Below are 27,111 nucleotides of genomic sequence, written 5' to 3'. Positions count from 1 at the left end.
TGGAATGGACTGGCGCCAGTTCTTTACTTGTGTTCACTAAAAGCTTCATCTTTCTGCAATCCTGCAGTAGGTTATGAGACTAAATGAATGGGGTGCTGGGCACTGTCAGCACCACAGCATTTATGGCCTAGGCCAGGGGTAGGCAACGTCGGTCCTGGTGAGCCGCAGTATGTGCAGGTTTTTGTTCCAACCCAGTTCCTTAACGAGAACTCAATTATTGCTGATGAAGCACATATTGCTTAAGTGACATTTTGATGCTTCATTTTAGTGGTCTCGCTTGTTAAGGTTCTCCAACCTTAATTGCTTATTTCAATCTTAAACTGCTGCATTCAGTGTTTTAATTGCTCCTTATTAGCAATAAGATGTAAAAGACAAAGCAGCCAGCAGTTCTCCAGCTAGCTTTTTTCCAATTACATCTGTGTGTGTTCATCATGCACTGTTTGCTTTAATAAAACACTTAATAGAAAAATGTGACAGACTGAAAATGATCTGTTTTAGGCTTCATATCATTTGGATGATATCCTTGGAAAGGAAAAAAATCTACGATATAAGAGCCTTACATTGCACAGACTAACAAGCCATAAAATTAAATAAGGTCTGAGATTGGCAATGATTGGTTTCTAATTAAGCAATTGGGTTGGAATGAAAACCTGTAGCCACTGCGGCTCACCAGGACCGACGTTGCCTACCCCTGGCCTAGGCTTCTGCTTGGCTGCCAGACTGGGAACACCAGCTTTATTTTCATATTCATGACCTCTTACTTATAAAAGAATAAAATATACTAGTTGCGTGTGGTCTTCGAGACAAAAAACAGCCCAAAGACTCCCTACCATTTTTAATATATTTGTGAGCTTGGAAAGGCATCAGCTAACTCTTAAGAATTATCCAATATAGAGGATGTGGACCCACCTATGCTTGCTGCCCCACTGGCTTTCGTAAACTAGCGATACCATATCTTAGCCTTAGCTGGCATATAAGTCCTGTTAATCTTTGTCTCAAAAAAATACCCCCAAATAGACAATGTTTTTAGTAAAAACTTCAAGACTTGCCCTCCATCGCTGAGGTGTTTCACTTGCATGTTGTTGAGCCACGGCATTTGATCTGCTTCGACGTTGGGTCTCTTCATCTGTGTCATTACCATGACATCATTGTTGCATGGTGGCGTTTGCTGCACAAATTTCTTTCGTAGTGAGAAGTGTGGTGCATGTAAGTGCTTAGAGAATGTAAAAGTGGATGCATGCGCCATCTAGTGGCTGTGGTTGAGCGTGTGCAGTAGATTTCTCCACACACACACACACACACAGGTCTTTTGTTTATAAATATATGTAATAAATATTAGAATTGGGTGGCAGCATTCAAACACAAGGATTAGTACTGCTGACCCATAAAATGCAGATTTCTGGGCTCAAGGGAATAAAGCTGGCACATCTTCTGGTTTCTGTTTTTTTTTGGTCAAAAACTCTGATTTCCTGACTTATCCTACAGATGATTGGAGTAGGTGGATTTGCGTTTCTATACAGACAAAGTATACAGTTCTTTGAGTAAATGTGCCATGTTATAAACTTGGTCACTTTCCAGGGTTAATTCTCAGCAAGTGAAAATGTACTATTAAATTGATTTCTATTTGTTTTTATAGGAATAGTAAGTTGTGGGCAGTGCCAACACATCCATATGTATACTTTACTCTATAAAATGCTGGTTCTTTAACGGTGTTTTATGAATCTTAACTGGGTTGTATGGTTTCAAGTACAACCATTGCTTGACAAAGCACCATTCCATTCTGTAAAGGGTTCTCAGCATATGAAGTTGGTTTATTTCCATCCATCCATCCATTTTCCAGCCCACTGAATCCGAACACAGGGTCACTGGGGTCTGCTGGAGCCAATCCCAGCCAACACAGGGCACAAGGCAGGATCCAATCCCAGGCAGGGTGCCAACCCACCGCAGGACACACCAAGCACACACTAGGGCTAATTTAGAATCGCCAATCCACCTAACCTGCATGTCTTAGGACTGTGGGAGGAAACCGGAGCGCCCGGAGGAAACCCACGCAGACACGGGGAGAACATGCAAACGCAGGGATACCACTGCGCCACCGTGCCGCCCTGGTTTATTTCTGCTATGAAAAATTTTCCAATATGTGGAAAAAAAACTGAAATCTGTAGTGTAGGCTACCTAGCAAGACACTAACAAATTAAGACAATGTAGACTTAGCCTGTGGCATTGTATGCAGAAAGAGTCCTTCTAAAAATCAGAGCCTTTGGTATTTCACAAATCTTTTACCATCTGTTCATGGTTATTCACTATATGGAATCTGTTACAGATCTAAATAATTAAAAATTTTTTTTGGAACCTTCACGTGTATGGTGTTCCTATAGCATCATTCTGAACACCTTTATTTTTAAGGGTGTTGTTTCACTGCATAGTGTCCTCCTTGCCTAAATGTATCTCCTTAAACCAAACAGTATTGTAAATGAGCAAGTCAAATTTAATTGGAAATGCAGCCTTAATTCTGTAAAAAAAGGTAGTATAACTTTATGAAAGTACAAAATAAGCCTGAAATCAAACCTACACACATACAGCCTGCTGACTTCACATCACAATATTTCATCACTAAATGTTGGCTAAGATGCCAAAGCAACATAAAAAAGTATACCCATATTTTTTTGTTCCAATGAGTTCCTTAAAAGAGATAACATTTGTAAGTTAAAATAAATGTGATGATATGTGCTTATGGAATGCATTGAAAAAGATGTGGTGGGCAACATCACTACTTTACAGCGTTAGGCTTCTGTACCTAGGGTGGATTCCAATTTTAGAATTAACTACTGTTTTGTTTTATCTGATTCCAATGAGCTCCAAACTGAAAATGAACGTATTTATTTTAACATAAACTCAGTTCAGAAAATGAGCTGAATATGAATGAAAAGGCTGGCAGTTTGGAATCAAAGCCAGTTGATAAAAAAAGCAAAATGAAAACTAACACAATCCAACTACTTGATATTTATGGGGGGGAAGTCATATGCAGTAAATATCCTTAAAGCATGCATTTATTACAGCGTACTGAAATGAGTTTTTATACTTTCAAGTTGAGGTTTGCTTTTGGCGTAAATATTCAAGATAATTGTAAACGTGTATATGAGCAAAGTTAACAGTTTATTAGTATGTAGGTGTATTTGTGTAGTACATGTGGAAGAATGCATGTGTGTGAATATGGTGATGAAAGTGTGCATTAATTATGTGTGAAATGAAATAAAGAATATATAACAGGTTGTTATAACGCATGTGGGAGTAAAAGCAAGACCACTAAGGAGGGGATTAAAAGCTCTAGATTCTTCAAGTCTGTATGTCTCTCTTCTGAAAAAGGAACCAGAGGCCAAGATTGCCTCTGAGAGGTTAACAGAGAACTCAACCCTGGCCAAGAAGGTAAAGATGGCCCTTGAAGAATGACTCCTTCCAATTATACCACTGAAGGGGCTGAAAACGGAGAAAGGCAAAACAGAGAGGCAACTCATTGCCGGACTCAAGAGCGGCTTTTGAGGGGTGGCAAGTTGGGCAACCGCCCCAGGCCCTGCGCCTAAGGGGGCCCCATTTTTGAGGTCAGCGTGTCCCGTTTGAGCGGATTTGTCAAGTTAAATTCTCCAGTTATATTTTGATAAAGTCTGCGTGTTATCTTGCAAAAATTTAGCTGAATACTGTAATGAGAAAATCCTGTGTATGTTAACATTATTTTTATTAAATTCGCATGCAAGTTTATACAGTCCACACATACTGGTAGCAGCGTTTGATGTAACCGGCCCCGCATGGGGTGGGTCAGCCCTAGGCCCGCACACCCCTAAGGCCACCTCTGGCTGGACTTCTAAGAAAAATGAGGCATACATAAGATACTTCACTAGATAAGAGCAACAAGGATAAATACTACACTTTAAGTAAAGGATCGAAACTCCTTTACAACCCTGTACATTAACTCAGCCAGCATAACTGGTTTCAGTCCTACTGCTGGTGTCCTGCCTATTGGTTTGTCAAGTGCCCCTTAGTAGTTACTATATATAAATAAATAATATGTTCTTCTGGAACTTACATACAACGGTTTGCCCTTTTGGAGACTCGATATCTATACCTGCCTCTTGCTAACAGCACTCATTCCCTGCATTCAGCACTTGAACTTTCCAAAACAAAAAAAAACATTTTTATTGGGCAGGCTAGTCATCTAGCAGAGAAACAGACCCTGACAGGGTGATTGCCAACAAGACAAACTTAGGAAACCCAGAAATACAAGCAAATAAGGTGCACTATATCCTTGCACTGTATCCTTTAAAAAATCACATCAATGAAATAAACCTTCTGATAGAAGCTGATCTTTAACAGTAAAAGACAAATTTTTGGGATGGGGCTTACCGATAGTGGTGGGGTTCCGTCATCTTCCACAGTCACTGCTAGCTCGTAGAACTGTTGCCTCTCACGGTCTGGGGGTGAAGGCCGCGTTACAATTTCCCCAGTGACACGGTCCATGCGAAAAGTCAGGTCTTCATTGCCTTGAGTTATGTAATATGACAGCATGCTGTTGGAGCCAGTGTCTCGATCTGAGGCTTGAACTCGCAGCACAGCGGTGCCACCTCCCACGTTCTGGTGAATAAAACAACACATCAGAAAAAAAGTCACATAGGATGATATTTACTTATACAGTCTAACACAAGGTTAGGGGAGCTGGGACACAGTCGCTTAAACCAGGCCAAAAAGAGAGTCTCTAATTAGCCTCATGTTAGGGTTTAAAAGGAAACCAAAGTACATATGAACAGTGGGACAACACACAAACTCCACACATTTCATGTCCCAGTGAGCTGGTAGTGCTCACCTATGTACCACTCTAAAAATGAATGACATCCTCATTTACAATCTCCGTCCACTTTATTAGGTACACCTGTTCAACTGCTTGTCAATGTAAATATCTAGTTAGCCAATCACATGGCAGAAACTCAATACATTTAGGCATGTGGACATTGTCAAGAAGATCTGCTGAAGTTCAAACCGAGCAACAGAATGGGGAAGAAAGGCGATTTAAGTAGTTTTTAATGTGGCATGGTTGTTGGTACCAGATGGGCTGGTCTGAGTATTTCAGAAGCACAACCATCTTTAGGGTTTACAGAGAATGTTCTGAAAAAGGGACAATATCCAGTGAGTGGCATTTGTCTGGGCGAAAGTGTCTTGTTGATGTCAGAGGTTAAAGGAGAATGGCCAGACTAGTTTGAGCTGACAGAAAGGCAACAGCAACTCAAATAGCTACTCATTATAGCCGAGGTATACAGAAGAGCATCTCTGAATGCACAACACGTTGAACCTTGAAGCAGATGGGCTACAGCAGCAGGAGACCAAATCAGGTGCCACTCTATAAGCTAAGAACAGGCAATTGAGGCTACAATTCGCACAAGTTCACCAAAATTGCACAACAGAAGATTGGAAAAATGTTTTCTGGTCTGATGAGTCTCAATTTGCATTGCGAAATTCAGGTGGTAGGTTCAGAATTTGGCATCAACATCATGAAAGCATGGATTCATCTTGTCTTGTATCAACAGTTCAAGCTGGTGGTAGTGGTGTAATGGTGTGGGGGTATTCTCTTAGCACACTTTCAGCCCCTTAGTACCAAATGAGCATTATTTAAATGCCACAGCCTACCTGAGCATTGGTTCTGACCATACCCATCCCTTTATGACAGCAGTTTACTCTTCAACTGATGGCTACTTCCAGCAGGATAACACATTATGTCACCAAGCTCAAATCATCTCAGACTGGTTTCTTGAACATGACAATAAGTTCACTGAACTCAAATGGCCTCCACAGTCACCAGATCTCAATCAAGTAGAGGACCTTTGGGATGTGGTGGAACATGAGATTCATATCATGGATGTGCCACCGACAAATCTGCAGCAAATGTGTGATGCTGTCATGTTAATATGAGCAAAATCCATGAGGAATGTTTCCAGCACTTTGTTGAATCTATGCCATGAAGATTTATGGCAGTTCTGAAGGCAAAAGGGGGTCTAACCCGGTATAAGCAAGGTGTACCTGATAAAGTGGGCAGTGGGTGTATATGTTCCTTTATTTCTTTAGTAATGTATTTAGGGACACTAACTGATCTAAACAAAAGCAGCGTGGCTTTAAGAAGCACATCCAGGCAAACAGTCCAAAGGTTTTTCTGCCACCAGTCATTGCAAGCTAAGAACCAGCCCTGGATGAAGTTAACAGTGCACCAAAAGGCACATTCACTCACATGGTGCTATTTTAGAGATTTTATTAATCTAATGTTTTAGAAATGTGAGAAGAAAACTAGAGTACCAGAAGGAAAACCCTATGCAGAAAAGCAGAGAATGCACAAATGCCACACACAGATATTTACTCCCATGGCAATGGATCCATGAGGCAGCAGTACTAACCATTGCAATGCCTTAGGGTCACTACTGACACAAGCACAGAGTACTTGCACATTCTAATGAATATACAAAATTAGTGAGTATAACAACCTTACCTTGAAATATTATTACTGCAGCACACCACCATGCTGCCTCCTCTGACAAAAACAGTACAAGAATTTATTATGTAAGAAGAATCTAGGATCTCTTCCAAAGTTTTCCAGTGAATTGTTTCACAATATCTCATCTCACAGAATTATTTTATATTTAACTCCTTCAAGCTTATTATTATACTAGGCAGCATGCGGACCTCCAGTCCTCCAAAAACAGGTAATTCATGTAGAGAAAGCTGAACATTTCCATTTTGGCTACACATTGATTTATTCTTAGTGTGAAAAAATACCGCCATACACAGTGAGCACATTGCTCATGTAACTTTCGAATGTAGTGCTACTCAGACAAACACTGATGTAAGGATAGGGCCAAAAGTTGTGAGTATTTGATAGTCTCCTTATTTCTCAGATACATTTCTCTGTTGTTGTTGTTCTTGCATTCTGTAGTATAGAGTATGTGTCAATGAGCCATAGTATTAGCCAGTTGCACAATGGCTCTGTATACAGGCCTACTTCTCATAATTCTTTGTCACTCAAGTGCCACGTATATTTAGCTTTATGCTCAGAAAATGTCGCTGCTGGAGTTCTTTTTTCACACATTCACAGTGTGTAGTACTGTATTTCGTGGTCACAGCCATGAAGTCAGTTTGCGCAGGCATTTGTGTGTCTTTGTCACATGTGCATTCTATATCCCTTAATGGACTTTCAGCACATGGCACTTCTGTTCTACTTTTTCCTGCAGACAGCCTCAGCAATGCACTTTACGCACAGCACATTTTGCCACTGTTCTTTTCTATTCTTCCATGTCACCCTGTTGACCAGTGTGCCATAAGAATGGTGTAAATCCCTATAACTTTGCACATGTTGCTGCTATAAATTTTCTGTTTCACCATGCATATCATGTCATGAACTTTTGATTAAGACCAAGATCAAGATTCTAGCCTCAGCGGTTTGTAATTGTGAGACAGACAGACCCAACCCTTAGCATTTTATATATATTACTCAAAAAAATTAAAGGAACACTTTTTAATCAGATTATAGCATCAAGTCAATGAAACTTCTGGGATATTGATCTGGTCAGTTAAGTAGCAGAGGGGGTAGTGTGATGGGCGACTGGGATTCTGGCCCAGTTGGAAAACCTGGAGGACGGAAGGTCCGGGTGAGAGACGATACCTTCTCTGGAACACAAGAGGGCAGCCTCCCTGGTTTACACTGGGGCCATGGGACTGGAGCTTGGAGGCTCAACCCTGTTGGGGGCCGTGGCCACCACCAGGGGGTGCCTGGACCATCCCACCACACCAGGAAGTGCTACAGGAAAATTATCAGGATGCAACTGGATCACATCTGGGTGCATTATAAAAGGGGCTGCCTCACTCCATTCGAGGAGCCTGAGTACAGAGTTTGCAAGGAGAGGAGTGGAGGTGGCAGAAGAATAGAGAAAAAGAAGTGAGAGAGAAAGGACTATGAGCAGTTGTAGTGATTTGTGTGGTGCTGTAAAGCCTTAAAAGAAGAACAAATTAAAAGTGTGTGCTTTCAGGACTTATGAGTCGGTATCTGTCTGTGTCAGGGCTGATCTTTCACAGTTGATAATAAGTTTCAGTTGCTTTGGTGTTAATGAAATTTTTTTTTCACTTAGTTTTGCATTTGGCTATGGTCAGTGTCACTAGTGGTAGCATGAGGCGATAACTGGACCCTAGAGAGGTTGCACAGGTAGTCCAACTTCTGCAGGATGGCATATCAATACCTGCCATTGCCAGAAGGTTTGATATGTCTCCCAGCACAGTCTCATGGGCATGGAGGAGATTCCAGGAGACAGGCAGTTACACTAGGAGAGCTGCAGAGGGCCGTAGAAGGTCTTTAACCCATCAGCAGGACCGGTATCTGCTCCTTTGGGCAAGGAGGCAAAGGATGAGCACTGCCAGAACCCTACAATAAATGACTTCCAGCAGGCCATTGGTATGAATGTCTCTGACCAAACAATCAGAAACATACTTCATGAGGGTGGCCAGAGGACCCAACATCCTCTGTGGGGCCTATGCTCACATGCCCGGCACCGTGGAGCCTGACTGGCATTTGCCATAGAATACTAGAATTGGCAGGTCCACCACTGGTGCCCTGTGCTTTTCACAGATGAGAGCAGGTTTACCCTGAGCACATGTGACAGACGTGAAAGGGTCTGGAGAAGCCGTGGACAATGTTATGCTGCCTGTAACATCGTTCAGCATGACCAGTTTAGTGGTGGGTCAGTGATGGTCTGGGGAGGCATATCCACGGAGGGACGCACAGACCTCTACAAACTAGACAATGGAACCTTGACTGCCATTAGGTATTGGGATGAAATCCTTGGACGCATTGTCAGACCCTATGCTGGTGCAGTGGGACCTGGGTTCATCCTGGTGCACGACAATGCCTGGCCTCATGTGGTGAGAGTTTGCAGGCAGTACCTGGAGGATGAAGGAACTGATACCATTGACTGGATCCCACACTCGCTTGACCTAAATCCAATAGAACACCTCTGGGACATTATGTTTCTGTCCATCCAACACTGCCAAGTTGCAGCTCAGACTGTCCAGGAGCTCAGTGATGCCCTGGTCCAGATCTGGGAGGAAATCCCCCAGGACACCACCCATTGTCTCATTAGGAGCATGCCCTGATGTTGTCAAGGCACACATACAAGCACTTGGGGGCCATACAAACTACTGAGTATGATTTTGAGTTGCTGCAATGAAATTTTGGCAAAATGGACTAGCCTGCTGCATCATTTTTTCACTTTGATTTTCGGGGTGTCTTTGAATTCAGCCCTCTGTAGGTTGATAATTTTCATTTCCATCAAACGATGTGGCATCCTTTTGTTCCTAACACATTACCCAGTCTATATCAGTATAGATATCCAGCATGATTTTTTTTCCCATTGAGATCTGATGTGTTTTCGAAGTGTTCTCTTAATTTTTTTGAGCAATTTATGTATATACATATTTTTGCACTATAGGTTTATAGGATTATCGTCGTCATCTTTATAAAGAAGAGTGACACTTATACTTGCATCTTCTAATCAACATACAACATGTCTCCACTCTTCCCTACCAAGATGCGTGAGTATAAAAGCTTTACCTTGAAACTTTATTTCTGCCTTAACTGATTATAGCTACATGCAACCAGTTCTGATCTAAAACATTAAACAAATTTGGTATATAACAAGAATTTAGGATGCCTTCCAAAGTTTTCCAGAGAATTGTTTCACAATATGTTCACTCAACGTTATTTGATATTTAACTCTTTCAGGCAGATTATTATTATACACTACAGCTGAAGTGCTCACCTGAGGTGTCTAACAACTTTGTGAAGTGCCATAACATTTCACACATACTTTTTAAAGCTGGAGTAGGGGTAATTGAAATAATGTCTTCGAGGTCAAAGAGATGAGAATCGAACAAACAATCTTGTGGTGTAAAATGTCCAGTGACTTAGATGCTACTCCATAGTAACACTATATTTAGTTTACCTGGAGGCCATACTGTTTGCTGCTTTTCAGCCTAAATGTTTACTTGGAGGCAGTAAAGTTACACAAAAAGTTCATCACAGTAACACTTCAACATTGCTATGAGTAACAGCTCAGATAAGTCTATTTATGGATATACAGTGCATCCGGAAGTTATTCACAGCACATCACTTTTTCAACATTTTGTTATGTTACAGCCTTATTCCAAAATGGATTAAATTCATTTTTTTCCTCAGAATTCTACACACAACACCCCATAATGACAATGTGAAAAAAGTTTGCTTGAAGTTTTTGCAAATTTATTAAAAATAAAAAAAACTGAGAAATCACATGTACATGTGGTGGAATGATTAGGACTTCTGCCTCAGAGCCCTGCAGTTCTGGACTCAAACCCCTGTGTTTTGGTTTCCCTTCCATCCTAAACATGTTTATTTTATTTTATTAATTTTACATTATATTTAATTATGCAATAAAAAATGACCTAAACATGTGTGTTGTCAACTGAGTCTTCAAAATTGTCTATGCGTGTGAGTGTATCCCATACAAGGTCAACTCGTGGTTTGCACCCAGTACTGTTGAATTTGCCTCTGGCTACATGAACCTTGAACTGAATAACACTGGGCAATTTTACTCTACTGTATCATTTATGAAAGACAATTTTCCTTGTACTGCACTTCCCTATTACTTGAGTAAGATATTAGCCAGCACATGATAGATATGATTACTACTTATTGCTTTTTCCCCATTGTACTTGAAACTTTTTCTTAATTTTATATTGTTTTTCACAGCAGAAGTATCATTCGAATTATTATTTACTCGGTAGGTATCCTTTGTTTTTAATTTAAGTCATTACTCATGGGTAGGGAAGACAACATAATAGTTTGTTGCTGCAAGTCTGTTTCTTGGTTATCATGACTGGCTTGACTGTACTGTCTGTACAGTTATATAAATCAAATATGCTCTGCTGTCCATTCATCTGTTTCCTGAAGACGCTTATGGTAATTCTTGGTTGATGTGAACCAATGCTCGATAAGGCACCAGTCCATTAAAGGTCACTCTAGAGTCACCATTAATCCAGACATACAGGTCTTTGATGTCATGGGAGAAAAAAAGGGTTACCCAGAGAAAACAAACATATGGACATAGGGAAAACGTGGAAACTTCACCCAGATGTAGACCAGACCAGGCCAGGCCAGGACTTGAACCCATCAGTGTGAGAACACAATGCTTATCACTATACCAAAGTGCTCTCTGTTTGTAAGGAGGTCTTGTTAGATGCTTGGTAAAGAGCTCGTCATGAATGCATTATATACAATGGTGTCAAAGTGATTTTCTCATTTTTATTGTCTTATGGAATCTGATTCCTTTCACAGTGGAGCATACAGAGTTTTTACTCTAGCATACAGCAAACAGTTCTCTGCTGAGAAATAGACAGGTTGGTAAAAGAACAAACCTCATTAATGCTGATGTTGTAACCTCTTGGATTCTGGATGACTGGAGGGTTGTCATTCACATCTAGAACATTAATAGTCAAACTCTGGTCAGTCCTGCGCTGAGGAAAACCATTGTCTGAGGCTCGAACCTAAGAACAAAACATATGCATTATGTAAATGTACTCAAACTTAAGTGCTTATCCAGCTGTTTTCTTTACTTGCCGATGAAGATTGAAAGCATCTACAGAGCTGAAAAGTCAAAGAGAAATTATTTAAGAATGGGTTGAGACGACTCTTTTTTCTTAGGAGACTTTGCACCTCCAATATGGGTAGTGACATCCTTCACATGTTCTACAACTCTGTGATGGCCAGGTCAATTTTCTACACTGTGGTGTGCTGGGCTGGCAACATCACTTCAAGTGAGGACCACAAATTCCACAAACTGATTAAAAAGGCAGGCTTACTTATAGGATACACTCTGGACTTACTGGTGGAAGTAGCAATGGAAAGAATTAAAACAAAAGTGAGTGACATTATGAAACATGCTGCACATCCTCTCTGTGACACACAATCACTGAGGACTTTCAACCAATGAATCAATCAGCAGAAGTGGGACAGGAAATGCAATTGGTTCTCCTTTATGCCAACGGCAATACAAAATTATCTTATTTTTGTTCTCATCATTAGCTAAGTCAAAAGTTTCTTATGAATTATTTTCTTCTTTTTTATGATACTTTTAATGATTTTCTTCTTTTTTTGTAATTCTTTGCATATATTTGAGAAAATATTTCCTGAGCTTCTTTAAAAAGCACAAATAGATAGGTATCTATCTATCTATCTATCTATCTATCTATCTATCTATCTATCTATCTATCTATCTATCTATCTATCTATCTATCTATCTATCTATCTATCTATCTATCTATCTATCTATCTATCTATCTATCTATCCACCATCTTATTAAATTAAATTAAATTCCCATAAACATTAGAGAGAAAAACAAAAAAGGATGATAGAAATTTTCCCAATGTGCCTCACTGACAAAGTTTCAGCTACCAGGAACATCATGTGAAAATTAAAACATCCTTATTTAACAAGGGAATCAGTCATTACAATAAAAGTATTTATAAAATTGCAGCAATATTAGAAAAAACATAGCAAAACATTTCAAACCTGCTTAACCCAGTTTAAGACTCTTGGGGACTGGAGCCTATTGTAGCAGCACTGGGCACCAAGCAGGAAACATCCCTGGACACACTGCAAGTCCATTTCAGTAAAAATGAACAGCTTTTATTCATTTTAATTAAAAGTCCCCAAAGATGATTAACTTAGTTCAAAACTAAGAGACAGTTGTTTATCAACTATACATTTTTTTAAATTAAAGTCTAATACCCAGGAGCACAAGGCAGGTGTCAAACTTAGACAGGACACCAGTCCATCGCGGGATGATCATACATACTGGGCCATCTACGAATCACCAGTCAGCCTACACTGCACATGATTTGAATGTGGATGGAAACATGAACATCCAGGAACACCTCATGTGACCTTGAGTAGAATGTGTAAGATCTCCACACATACTGTAGTGCCCAGAACCCTGGAACTAACCACTGTGCCAGGCACAACTGTTGACTAATTTGATGGCCCCCAGGCACATTAAGGGGACGTGGACAGTGTTTACTGTAACACTAGCTTAGATGACCTGGAAGTACTGTATATTGTTAATATTTCATCTTGCCTGTTTATTATGTTCTGAGAATTCATTAAAACATACTTACTGTCATTAGATAACGATCAATAGTTTCTCTGTCCAGGGTCTTGACAACAAATACTTCCCCATAGGTGTTATTTGTTGTGCGAATCGCAAATGCTTCTTGAACATTTCCGGCCACCAGACTGAAATTAACCTGAACAACAACAGGAAGAAAATCCGATCATCTGGTAGTGCCTCTTAATTTCTCTTTAATTTACCATTTGCAACTGAAGATATCAAATATTTTATTACCTTTGACAACTACAGATCCATCCATCCATCCATTTTCCAACCCGCTGAATCCGAACACAGGGTCACGGGGGTCTGCTGGAGCCAATCCCAGCCAACACAGGGCACAAGGCAGGGAACCAATCCTGGGCAGGGTGCCAACCCACCGCAGGACACACACAAACACACCCACACACCAAGCACACACTAGGGCCAATTTAGAATCGCCAATCCACCTAACCTGCATGTCTTTGGACTGTGGGAGGAAACCGGAGCGCCCGGAGGAAACCCACGCAGACACGGGGAGAACATGCAAACTCCACGCAGGGAGGACCCGGGAATCGAACCCAGGTCCCCAGGTGTCCCAACTGCGAGGCAGCAGCGCTACCCACTGCGCCACCGTGCCGCCCCAACTACAGATCTCACTGATATATTCAGATTTTCCATGAATTCATACTGTAAATATCAACCCTGAGGTTTTAATGCTATCTGACTCACTGGTTGTTGTGCTGCTCTGCCTCTGTGCACCACTTTGCTGAGAAATAAGTACTGAATGTAATCTATTGGCACATTATATTCTCATTATGAAAAATGATTTCCTTCCGCCTGAGAAATGATTGTAATGAACTTTGTCCCTGGGAAACCTTCAGGGTTGCAACCCAGTAAAGCAACCATTCTATTCAAGCTTTCATTAAGCTTTGTTTTTACACATTTACCATTTAATCTTCAATTTGCTTTAATACTGCTCTAAAAGGTGTATACACTGCCACATATAAACTGCAAATGTTTGTTTATTTGAACAAGTCTTTATTAATTCATTTCCTATTTTACTTACTGGTTTCGGGAGACAAGTGAAACTTCTTAGCTTACAATTTATGAAATAAAAATGCAAGCAGTATTGATTTTGTTTAACATTACTTGCTGTCTCAAAGAGAAAAGTCTTATTACTATTGATCCTCAGCATGTTTTCAAATATTATACTTTAAATATTTAATAACAACTGAGATTCACTGATTGTTCATCAGAAAAAAGTTCTGCTAAAAGAATGTAGTGTCTGAAGTCAGAAAGAACCTGATTTTGGTGTCTTTTGCTTTCTTTTAAAATTAAATAAATTTTTGTGAATTTTTTTCTCAAAACTTCTTTTTTCTAGGTTGATAATTAAGGTACAATGAATGAATTGTCAACAAAGAAAAGGGCACTTCGGCATTAGAAGTGTTAGGGTGAATTCTGATGCAAAGATGTATCTTACCAGGGCATTTCTCCCAATATCATTGTCGCGGGCCAGGACAACAGCTACACGCCTTCCAATGGGTACATCTTCACGAACATCGACTGAAGAATCAGAAGTGATGTCAAATTCAGGACTGTTGTCATTCTCATCCAAGACAGTGATGGAAATCTTGAGTTAGATGTAAAAGAGTGTTAGAGCATGTCCTAAGTATAGAAGCTGAGACAAAGTAGAACATTTTTCATATTAGAAATTATACAACTTTATTGTAAAATATTACAGGTTCATTAACTGAACCCAGCCATGCGGGATGCAGAAACCAGTGTATTACTTCATGTAGGTCCCAAGCCTAGATAAATGGGGAGGGTTACGTTAGGAAATGCATCTTGTGTAAAATTTTGTCAGATCACTATGCAGACAACAATACAGACTTCCATACCGGATCAGTCTAGGTCTGGGTTAACAACAGTCACCACCAATAATCTTATCCAACAGGGTGCTGGGGGAAATTGGGCTACTGTTGACTGAAGGAGAAGAAGAAGAGGGGGAAGGCGTGTCCAGAGGTAGGAAGAGAGGAGGAAGGTTAGGAGAGTGGAACTGAGGGTAGGAACTTTGAATGTTGGTAGTATGACTGGTAAAGGGAGAGAGTTAGCTGATATGATGGAGAGAAAGCAGGTTGATATATTGTGCGTGCAAGAGACTAAATGGAAGGAGAGTAAGGTCAGGTGTATTGGAGGCAGGTTCAAATTGCTCAACCATGGTGTGGATGGAAGGTGAAATGGAACAGGGGTTATCCTGAAGGAACAGTACGTCAAGAGTGATTTGGAGGTATAAAGAATGTTGGACAGAGTTTTGATTATGAAGCTGGAAATTGAAGGTGTGAGGATGAATGTTATTAGTGTATATTAGTGTGCTCTAGAGTGAGTTGGATGAAGTGATGGACAATGTACCCAAGGGACAGAGAGTGGTGTTTGGAGTAGATTTCAATGGACATGTTGGTGAAGGGAATAGAGGGGATGAGGAGGTTATGGGTAGGTATGGTGTCAAGGAGAGGATTGAAGAAGGTCAGATGGTAGTGAATTTTGTATAAAGAATTCACATGGCTGTGGTGAATATATATTGTAAGATGAAGGAGGAACACAGGGTGATGTACAAGAGCGGAGGATGATGCACGCAGGTGGATTATATACAACAATTAGGAATTATAATACAAATTTACAGGAGTAAGAAAAGCTCAAAAGAGAAGATAAGGCAGACAGGAGCAAATCTATGAGGAAGAATCACAAAAGTGAGCTTAATGCTGCGTTCACGTGCTATGGGAATTTTCAGTTTCCACTTTTGACCTTCCTACTACATTGTGTTCATGTGCACATCTGGTTGGCATTTTAGGAGAAATAGGTGCTTTTAAATGTATGCTTTGTCCACAGAAAAGGCAATCAAAGATTGACTAAATTTTTCCTGAAAATAAAAACCTGTATAAATACATTAAATGCATATTGTATTTCATCAACTAAAATGCCTTTTTTGGCTCACCTGATTACTATTATTTTTCTTATTTTATATTATTGAATGAGGTGAAATGTCATCTCGGTGAATTCAGGAATCATTTTCTATGAATTACCCCACCGGAAGGGTGCTCATGTGAAATTTCTCACTGGGAAACATTCTGTCCAATAACACGTTAATACAGTGTAACATAAGAGGCAATGAAGTGAAATGATGGAGGCAAAGCACATTACTATCATCTTAAACAATCCTTACCTTCTGTAAATCCATATTATGAAAGTGGCACAGAAAAAAAAGAGACAATCATCAGCTGTTATTCCCAGGATAGGAAATTCAATACACTGTGCTTGCTATACAGTATATGCCTTCAAAATTCCAGTGCATTTTTGATGATGAAAACTGGGCCTGGAAAGCCTCTAATCCTTATTGTCAAATACTTGCCAGGACCTTGCTGAACACTTTAAACCTTTATATAGTCTCAGAGATAAAGGTATAGTATTTGGTGTTTCTGAAAGCATCAATTTAAAATAGTCAAAATAACCTGGCAGGGTAATTTAGGGGAGTTAATAACTCAATTAAAAACAAAATATGTAAAAGTCATCCAAACTTAACTAAACATTTGCTGGGGAGAAGTTCTGTTTAGTATGTGCTGTTCCCATTAGATCCTGCTTCTTCTTAGCTCCAAATTATTATTTTTTCTCCCTTACTCGTCCTGCTAAAGAGATGTCTCTTTGTCTCAGGAACACACATCTGGTATCAAGAGCAACTGTTTTAATCAATATGGCAACCAGGTAACAGCACTCGCTGTCTTCCTCAAAGTCTTCCTGTTTTTTGTGAGCACTGAAATTTGTTTAAAGGGCCAGGCACCCAAACTGTTGCTCTCTGCCATTAGACAACAGGGTCCTAGGACTTTCTTCCTGACAGTTCCTTCTGCAATCAAAAGTCTTTTGAAACAAATATGACTTTTCTAGAGTCATTACTATTCATATTATTTTAAACTACTAACAACACAAGGTCTAAGATACCAAGAATAATATGAGATATGATATGGAACTGTACCATACAATTTATGAATCAGAGAAAAATGAACGCAGTTATGTGAACTTCTTCTTTAGCAAGTGTCTCCCCAGTAGTTTATGAAGTTAGGCATACAAAGCTCAGGTAAATAATATGTATTATTGTCATTCATCAATTCATCCTCTGTCATGTTTTGTAGTGGCTTAAGTGTAATTCAATTTTTTGTGATTTTTGTTTTAACTCTTTGAGGGCTGAGAATTAATTTCCAAAAAACAGTTTTCTGAAAAGCACTCAGAGCAATGGTTTCACCCAGACGTCAACATAAAATGTCTGTTGCTGCATGCTGTGGCCACCAGTTCACCAGGTATGTGCGGCAGGCTGGCTGCCAGGCTGTCTTCGCATGGTGAAGGGGTGTGGGCGGCAGCAACAGTTGTGGTTGCAGTGCATTGCGACCTGGTTTGTACCTTTTGTCGTTGTAAGTGGTGGTCCTCCCAGGCAAACGTTGCTGTAGGCGTGTCAGCTACACAAAACTGTTCAGCAGGTTCAGCTGGGGACTGATCAACTGATGTTGGTACCTCACATTCATTTTCAATCATTTGTATCAAAATCAGAGACTGACAAGCCAGAATCCAATTCAACGATAATATGCAAAAACATCAACAGAGTATTTTGCTTAATGGTTTTGCTTTGATCTCTCGCCAGATGTCAATGTCATTTTTTCCGTTGCTTGCTCCTTACTACTCACAGAACCACAGGGAATCTCTGTAAAACCAATGAAGCAAATAGAGTCCAACTAAAACATAACTGCAGGTTTAGTCACTGTTTACAGTTGATTACACACCGTCATCCATTCCTATTGACAAAAGTCGACAACCGCCCTGAAAGAATTAAATGTTTTCATTATGTATATTTTGAGGTTGATTAAGGTTTTTGCCCTTTTGCATGTTATGTTTTGAATATTGTTTTGTTCATTATTTGTGTATTATATTTAACTGTTTTTTATTATGTGGCCTGTCCCCTTGAAATCGAGTTTCAGGGGATGTGGCCACAAGTTTTGGAGAACAATCTAAGTATTGTAGTCTCTTGGCAGTACATTAGCACACCTATAAGCATAAGTGGCTCATAAAGAATTTGTTTTTGGCACCAAGTGGTATGAAGGTCGCCGGCCTACAGCTTTTCCATATTAAAGCAGATTAAAGAAACTGTGAGCATAGCTCACAGGGCTCGAAGCAACCAATTAGGTTCATAAGAGAGGGCATTATGCGTCTCTCTATGCAGAGATGAAAGGGTTTAAAGGGGGAGATGAAGCTGGCAGCAAGAGAAATGAAGAGACAATGAAGAAAGTGTGGTAGTTATAGTAGCTAAACAGCATGCTTTGAGGCAAATGAAACACCAGAATGGCTGTCGGGAACTTCTCCATGCCCATAACAATGGAGAAGTAGCAGTGAGGAATGTAAATACTTAATTTCTTCTTTTTACTGTCATATAGCTCAAAGACACTATCCCCTTTAATTTTATTTGTAAGTCTTAAGAAGAATAAATCTTTCTATATTTGTATTATTTCAGCATTTGACATTGTCCTCCCTTCTTCCTTTATCCACTGTGGCACGCAGCTGGGGGTGGTGCCCAGCCGGGACGCCCAGGAGGACAGGAGGAGGGCTCATTCCTCCTCCGGACCACGAGGGGGCGGCCGCCCTGGTTCCTTTGAGGGCCACGGGTGCAGGGCTTGGAAGCCCAACCCTGTAGGGGGCCCGTGGTCTCCGCCAGGGGGCACCCCCATGCCTGAAGGACCAGGAACCCCAACACTTCCGCCACACCAGGAAGTACTGGGGGGAAGAAGATTGGGAACACCCGGAGGGCTTCCGAGAACACAGCCGGCACTTCCGCCACACAGGGGAGTGTCTAGGGAGTGTCGGGGATCACCTGGAGCCCATCCGGGCACTTATAAAAGGGGCCGCCTCCCTGCAAAGGAGGACTGGAGTCGGGTGAGGAGTGGACAAGGTTTTGGAGGCAGGAGAGAGGAGGCGGCCTGACGAGCAGGCAGAGAGAGTGAGAGCCTGGACTTTGGGGGAGATTGGTGCTGGAGGCACTGGGGTTGTGCACTTTATTGAACTGTAAATAAACGTGTGGTGGACTGTATAATGGTGTCCGTCTGTCTGTGTCCGGGCAGCTTATCACAGTGACGTAGTCAGCAGGATTCAAACCTGCGCGGGGAGCAAACCTTCGGCCGGAGAGGTATGGCGGGAACGGTAAGTCTAATTGATCCCGTACAGCATGTTGGAGGTCCCACCGACAGGATCCGTGAACCCCGTGATCGGAGTCCAAAAGGGGGATCTCCTACAGGAGATGTTATGGTGAGTGCTGCGTGCAGGGTGAGGGGGCTAGCAGGACGTGGGCTGTTAAGTGCCCTGGGTCCTAACGCCCTCTGCCCTAAGCCGGCTGCAGCCTCGAGGCGAGTTAAAGGGACACAGACGCGACGGGGTCTCTTTTTACGCTATAGGGAGACCCAGTCCGTCACCGCGTCCAAGAGTAAAAGGGGGAGCCAAGGGAAGAATGCCGGTTCCTCCGATAAGGGCAAACGTGAGGCAGGATGCTCACGTTTGGAGAAGGGCCGCCCTCTGCGGGTGCAGAGGGCAAATCCACGGAAGGCTGAGGAGACGGGCGTGCGTGCGGTCCCATCCGGTGTCCCACCACGAGGGGCAAGGGTGCCACGAAAGGAGGGCCAAGCTGGCAAGCACCGGGGTGCCGGTCAAAGGGGGGAGCGTTGCCCGTATAGACGTCAGAGAGACGCCGAGTGGCGGCGTCAGGGCAGCGTCTCCGCCCCTTGTTCTGTCTTCTTTTTTATAGGACCGGGTCCTGGAACGAAGTGTGTCGCTTCCCGCCGAGGAAAACCTGCCCTCGCGGGATTGGCAGCTGGGCCCAGGGGTCTCAGCTTGCGGTGGGGTACTGTGGCACGCGGCTGGGGGTGGTGCCCAGCCGGGACGCCCAGGAGGACAGGAGGAGGGCTCATTCCTCCTCCGGACCACGAGGGGGCGGCCGCCCTGGTTCCTTTGAGGGCCACGGGTGCAGGGCTTGGAAGCCCAACCCTGTAGGGGCCCATGGTCTCCGCCAGGGGGCGCCCCCATGCCTGAAGGACCCGGAACCCCAACACTTCCGCCACACCAGGAAGTACTGGGGGGAAGAAGATTGGGAACACCCGGAGGGCTTCCGGGAAGACAGCCGGCACTTCTGCCACACAGGGGAGTGTCTAGGGAATGTCGGGGATCACCTGGAGCCCATCTGGGCACTTATAAAAGGGGCCGCCTCCCTGCAAAGGAGGACTGGAGTCGGGTGAGGAGTGGACAAGGTTTTGGAGGCAGGAGAGAGGAGGCGGCCTGATGAGCAGGCAGAGAGAGAGAGTGAGAGCCTGGACTTTGGGGGAGATTGGTGCTGGAGGCACTAGGGTTGTGCACTTTATTGAACTGTAAATAAACGTGTGGTGGACTGTATAATGGTGTCCATCTGTCTGTGTCCGGGCAGCTTATCACACCACACAGAAGGTGATTACAGTATATTGTTTTATGGATTTTTCTAGTTTTCGATTTTTGCATTGTGGACTTGCTTTATTTGATTCTAGGTTTTGATATGCTCATGCACATGGGAGACAGCTTACATGACCTAGTAAATTTCCCACTGACACAGTGTTTTGCACTGATCTCTGATCCTTTCTCCTTCTACAGACCAGGGGCCTCATGTATAAACGGAACGTATGCACAAAAATGTTGTGTACGCCTGTTTCCACACTCACATTGCGATGTACAAAAACTAATCTTGGCGTAAAGCCACACACATTTTCACGCCACCTCAAACCATAGCATACACAAGTTTTCAGCTTGGTTTTGCAAACTGGTGGCACCCAGCATCAAAGTGGTGCTACAGTTCCTGGGTGGCTGCCCTTTATTTTTTTGATTCACATCCCTGACACGGCTTTATCAAATACACTGACATTAACCGCATATAATTTTTTAGTTTAAGGCATCTGATTGTAATCAACCTGTAACCATATAATAGTGCACAGAATGGCCAAACTATTCCAAATACTATAGCTGCTTTAGCGTTGTTACTCTCAGTGCACTATTGAGTATCTTAACCCACTGTATCTGAGTGTGGAATCACAGCTCTACAGCAGCTGATTGGAAAGCTCTACCTCAGATTGTGTCAAGAGCAGAGAGAATTGTTGGGGTACAGCTTCAAGCACACGCTGCCTCAGTCATGCGCATAGTATGTTTGAACTTCTCTCATTCGGCAAATGCTTCAGAGCCTTTCCTGCATGAACCTCGCAGTTCAAAATCAGTTTCAGCCCAAGAGCTATAAATGCACTCAATCACTTCATCAAGTGCTCCCAGTAGAACTGTTTGTACTTATAAGTACGATTACCTTATTCTAAACCTGCACTACAGTTGTAACATTACACAACAAGAGCCACTTATGCTTTCATATTGTATATTTTTAATTGTTTTTTTATCGTATTATTATTATTGTTTTTGTTGTTGTTATTTTACCATTTTATAGGAAAATAAGTTTATGGAAGATTTGCAAATCGAATCTCTTTGTACCATACAATAACAATAAAGGAATTCAATTCAATTCAATAGAAGAGAGCGCGTGTTTACAAATGGTGACGACTGGCTTCTAAGTCATTTATATTTCCAGGAGCTATCTTCTTGGAGCTCTTGATATCATTTTTCAGATGAAATGCAGTAAAGTATATATATATTACATTATACAGGTCATTTTTTTAACTTCATTTAAATAATGTATAGTTATTAAACATGTGGACACGGTGAAGAGCAGTAGCAATGAAATGGTGCCCTGTTCAGGGATTGTTCCTGTCTCGTGCTGTATGCTTCCTGGGACTGGTGCAACCCTAGACGGATAGATGGATGGAATAAGTAAACATGTATTTCAATGTTCCTTAAAAGTTTTAAAGAATCGGCGTTCTCAGCTTACAGATGGCTTGACATTAAAGAGCTGATTGTCTGTCGATTGGTTACTTGGAGAAAGAAAAGGAAGGACAGGAATTGTGTACATTTGAAAGAGACAGTACTGTTGCAATAAATTATTTCACCGAGGGTTGCACACGGCACAGCAAGCATTCTGTGGTAGGCAGGAACAATCTCTGGACGGGGAGCCAGCTCTTCATTACCATTGCACCACTGTAGCCCCATGTTTAATACATTCTTTAATTCATTACATCATGAAAATGATATCAAGTATACAGCTTAGTATTTAAATTGTTTAGAGAGCTGTAATATCATGAATATAATGTATTCTGTGTCCTGTCGGCGTAAGAGAAAGCCCGTTTAAGAAGCAAGTTGTGATTCACACATATAGAGTACAGAAGAACACACAGAATACAAAGCATTTAATGTGCTACTTTAGTTACAATAGGATTTGAGAAACTAGTAAATTAAAAAAATTTAAGATTAAGTTTACGACGTTCTACTTTAATGACAAAATAAACTACATGATTAAAAGTGGAAATTTTGAGATTAAAGTTGACATTTCAACCTTTTTTTTCCAATGTGTCCCTATTTTTTTTCTTTTCTCTGTACTCTAACAAACTTCCACATGACACTCAGATGGTGGGCTATGACTCGCCTTTTCACTGCGACCTTGATATCTGACAACTTCTTTTTTATTTCAGGCACTGTGCAACTTTCTGAACTTGAACTTTCGATCAACTTCCTTTTGTTGTTTATACAACTGCTTAAACCAACAAATAGTACTTTTTCCTTACCTCCACTTGGCATTCGCTGATATTCTTCTTTTTTCCCCATGCTTTTGCCATTGTCTTTTCACAGAACGCTGAAGTTAAGGGAATATTTATGTTGATTTGGATATATATATGCAGGTGTCTGCACAAGCGTTACATTTCACGCAGACCGGGATTTATGTAGCGAAAGTGCATGGAAGGTGGCTTACACACGGTTTTTTGGATCTGAATTTTTTTGTGCATACGCACATTTCAACATTTGTCCATACTCCATGTTTTAGTGTGAATTCTGGTGATTAACGACCCTACCATTACTAATGTCGTCTCCACTGTCTGTCCTCCTGGACCCATCCTTTTCTAGCATCTTCCTTCATAAACTGAAAACCAGTTACGTACTTTGATTCTGTTCGGACTTGTGTCTGTAAAGATATCACCATCAATCACTGTGAGTTTATTCTTCACAAACTGTTAAATTTTATGAGGTTACCAAGGTGGTACCTCAAATTTTTATCTGTGTTCTTTGTGTCATTTTACCAGTGTTAATTTTGATAATACATTTTGATTTAGTTTTAGTATTAGTCTTCTGAGTACATTGCATTGTAGTTTTAGTCACATTTTAGTCATTTAATGATTGCTAGTTTTAGTCTAGTTTTAATTGACACAAAGTAAATTAATTTTAGTGAGAAAAAGTAAATTGGTTTTAGTTGACTAAAAGTAAAAGTAAATTAGTCAAACAGTCAAAATCAGATGCATATCTTATCTCACATATGAATATGTTCAGGATATACTGTACCACTAAACTATCTGACTAACATGCACACTAATGAGCCAAAACACATGTAGTGATTATTGAACATAATTTGAAGAGAAGGTGTAGAAAGAATTTACTACAAAAGATCTTGGTGAGATAATGGCAGCCCTGGTCTGTCATCACAGTATTCTGATCCTCAACATGCCTTAGTTATGCTGCTATAAGATTTTACCAAAAAGAGATGTATATGACATAAGTGTTTTAGTACTACTGAAGAGCCCCTTGAACCTTCATACAGAGGACACAAGTACATCCTCATATTAGTAGATTACGCTACACAATATTATGAGGCTATCCAATTGAGAGCAGCTAATTCCAAGAATATTTAATGGGAACTGGTAGGGGTCTTTGCATGTGTCAGTATCCCTAAAGAGGTCTTAATGGATTAGGGGTGTCATTCATGTCAGAGATGTTCAGAGAAGTTGTCAGATTACTCAGGATTAAACACCTAAAAACCTTAGTGTACCATGCTCAACTGATGGTCTAGTAGAGAGGTTCAACCAGACACTCAAGCAAATGCTGTGCAAGGTGGTCAGTGAGGATTGGAAGAACTGGGACCAATTACTCTCCCTTGTGTTGTTTGCCTACTGGGAAGTTCCCCAAGCCTTCATGGGTTTCTCACAGTTTGAATTACTATATGGGTGACAGCTCCGGGGGTTATTGGATATTGTTAAAGAGGTTTGAGAAGAAGAGGCATTCCCATCCACAAATAATTACAAAGAGGCAACTCCCATCTATAAAAAATTCGACCTATACTAAAACAGCACAAGGAAAGGCTATAGTCAGCACAGGCCTGCTGTTATAATTGTGGCACGTCTCCATGTGAGTTCCAACCTGGACATTGTGTCAGGGTTCTTGTTCCAGCCTTCCACTCTAAACTACTGGCCCACTGTGAGAGCCCATATGAAGCTAAGGAGAGGAAAGGTCTTGCAGCTATTTGGTGAAACAACTAAATCATTGCCAGAGTGAATGGGTATATCACATCAACTTGCTGAAACCGTGAAAAGAAAGGGACAATAGTCCCCACTCTCATCAGCACCATTCTTTCTTTGCTCACAAACCAGTCCTTAACTTTGTCTCTAATATGATGGCCAACACTCAATAGGAGATCGAAATGGTTCACCTGTCTGCCCCAGTGGTGGTGAGTGAAAATCACTGAAGGACTGCTCTTATTGCTCATGACATTGTGACAGATCGGTCATCCAGGAACTCTGTACCAACTGCCGAAGGCAAAATGTACAGAAGTGGAACTTGAGATCAAGCAGAATGCTAGACCTTGGTGTGATGGAGGAAAGTTACAGTCCCTTGTCCAGTCCAATCGTTTTGGTCCTTTTTTCAGATGGGAGTTGGCGCTTTTGCAATGACTTAATTAAGTCTCCTGATTTGACATGAAAAGGGGTACTAGCAAGTCCCCATAATGGACTCACAAAGGAAAAGACTGTATTTAGCACCCCTACTAGGCACTGGCAGTACCATGTCCTTCAATTTGTGTTGTACAGGGAGCCGGTAACCTTTCACCTTCCAGCATCTGGTGTATATAGTGCTACAGGCCCACAACACCTACAGTGCCACATGCCTGGATGATGTTGTCATATATTCTGGTACATGGAAGGAACACCTACAGCATATCTGAGCCATACTCCAGACTTGTTAATGATAAAACTAACCTCCAGATAAACCTAAAAAGTGTTAATTTGGGCAAATGGAAGCCAAGTATTTAGGCTGCCTTGAAGGCTGGGGTATGGACTGGCCACTTTTCAAAAACCGATGCCATTATGAAATAGGTCTAAGCCTTCCTAGGATTATCGGTATGCTACTGCTGAGTTCCCCAGTTCTCTAAGAGGTTGATGCCCACGACAGACCTAACAAAAAAACGAGCCCCCAACACGATGGTATGGAATGTGAATACAGAAACTGCATTTCGTGACCTAATGTAAGCCTTCATGTCAGCATTGGTCTTGATGGCTCCTAACTTATTTTTGCCTTTCATCCTCCAGACAGGCTCTTTAGAGACAGGTGTTGGTGCCGTGCTGTGCCAAACTGTCGACAGTGTTAAACACAGAGTCAGAAACTGTTAGACTGGGAAACCAGGTATGCGGTGGTGGAATGGGACACTCTTGCAATCCAGTGGGCTATTAACCTGCTGAGGTACTACCTCCTTGGCCATGAGTTCACACTTGTCACCGAATTTGCCCCTCTCCAGTGATGGCAGCATAAGGGGTCAAAACCCGCGAGTCACATGGATGGTTTCTAGACCTCCAGATTTACTGGTTCAAAGTCCTTCATTGTCAGGGTACCATCCACACCAATGCCGATGCCCTTTCTTGGATTCACAACCTCTCAGTTCAGACCGCACAACCTTATGGGTTTGGGGTCAGGGGTAAGTCGTGTCATGCGTGTGCAAATGGGAGACAGCTTACAGGCTCTAGAAAATGTAATTACCTGCCAGGCCAGGGGTTGGCACTGTTCTGTGATCCTTTCTCTCTTTCTCCCTCTGCAGACTGGGCAATTGATTACCCTACCATCACTGACATCATCTCTGGTATCTGTCCTCCAGGACCAGTCCCTTCTTACCATCTTCATTCATAAACTGGCAAACTAGTTACCTGCTTTGATTCTATCTGGATTTGTTGCAAGTTTATTCTTCTAAAAATATCAAATTATATTGTGTTACCAAGGTGGTACCCTAAATCTTTATCTATATTCTTTGTGTCATTTTACAGTTGCTATTTTCAGTTTTGTTCGTTTTTTTGTTTTTTTTGGATATAATCAGTGCTTGAAGTGGGCAGGTACTCACCGGTATGCAGTACCGAAACCTCTTCCAGTTTTAACATAGTGTACCAGAACGTTTACAATACATACCAGTAAATAACAGAAACTTTCACAAATATCGATGAGTGACACTGCCACTTTCCTTCCCAGATCTTTGATTGACTGTTACTGTAGCTCGACAATCAAACTTTCACCATACTGGCACCTTTTTTTAGTATACCAGTGAGTAATGGAACCTCTTCATGAATCTTCACAGGGGAAGAATCGCTATTCGATTGAATATGCCCAGCAGGGACACAACAAAACTCTTTGATTGAATGCCCCTGTATTACCATAAGTGGTTTGCACATGTTTTCTTACCTGAGCAATACTTAAGCATTGTTAAGGACTGTTTTGACTCAGGCCTTTCACCATTTTCTATCTTCTGGTTTGGGAAGTAGACCTCAGAGAAGGCATAGGCTATATTTAACATGCAAGGCCTCATTTTGGCATTTTGAATTTGAAACCTGCAGGTAAGAAATCTTAGGGCTCCACTTGCTTTATTGTCCTTCTTCATCTTATTTTTTCTTTTACTTGTTTCTGAACCTT

At 41.5% G+C, this 27,111-nt stretch overlaps 1 protein-coding gene across 3 annotated transcripts in view; it reads right to left on the bottom strand.

The window, feature by feature from the left end:
* Nucleotides 1-27,111, bottom strand: part of cdh23 (cadherin-related 23) — a 1,336,251-nt gene that overhangs the window by 288,833 nt on the left and 1,020,307 nt on the right. For all 3 annotated transcript variants that reach the window (XM_051923904.1, XM_051923901.1, XM_051923902.1), the window contains exons 33-36: nucleotides 14,684-14,833; nucleotides 13,232-13,360; nucleotides 11,473-11,601; nucleotides 4,399-4,626 (exon numbers count right to left, since the gene is read on the bottom strand). In XM_051923904.1, the coding sequence (XP_051779864.1) occupies nucleotides 4,399-4,626; nucleotides 11,473-11,601; nucleotides 13,232-13,360; nucleotides 14,684-14,833 (636 nt within the window). The remainder of the gene's footprint in view (nucleotides 1-4,398; nucleotides 4,627-11,472; nucleotides 11,602-13,231; nucleotides 13,361-14,683; nucleotides 14,834-27,111) is intronic.

This window comes from Erpetoichthys calabaricus, chromosome 2 (genome assembly GCF_900747795.2).
Source record: "Erpetoichthys calabaricus chromosome 2, fErpCal1.3, whole genome shotgun sequence".
Classification (NCBI taxonomy): Eukaryota; Metazoa; Chordata; class Cladistia; order Polypteriformes; family Polypteridae; genus Erpetoichthys; species Erpetoichthys calabaricus.
Note: the sequence above shows the minus strand (reverse complement) of the source record. Positions and strands in the feature narration are given on the sequence as shown.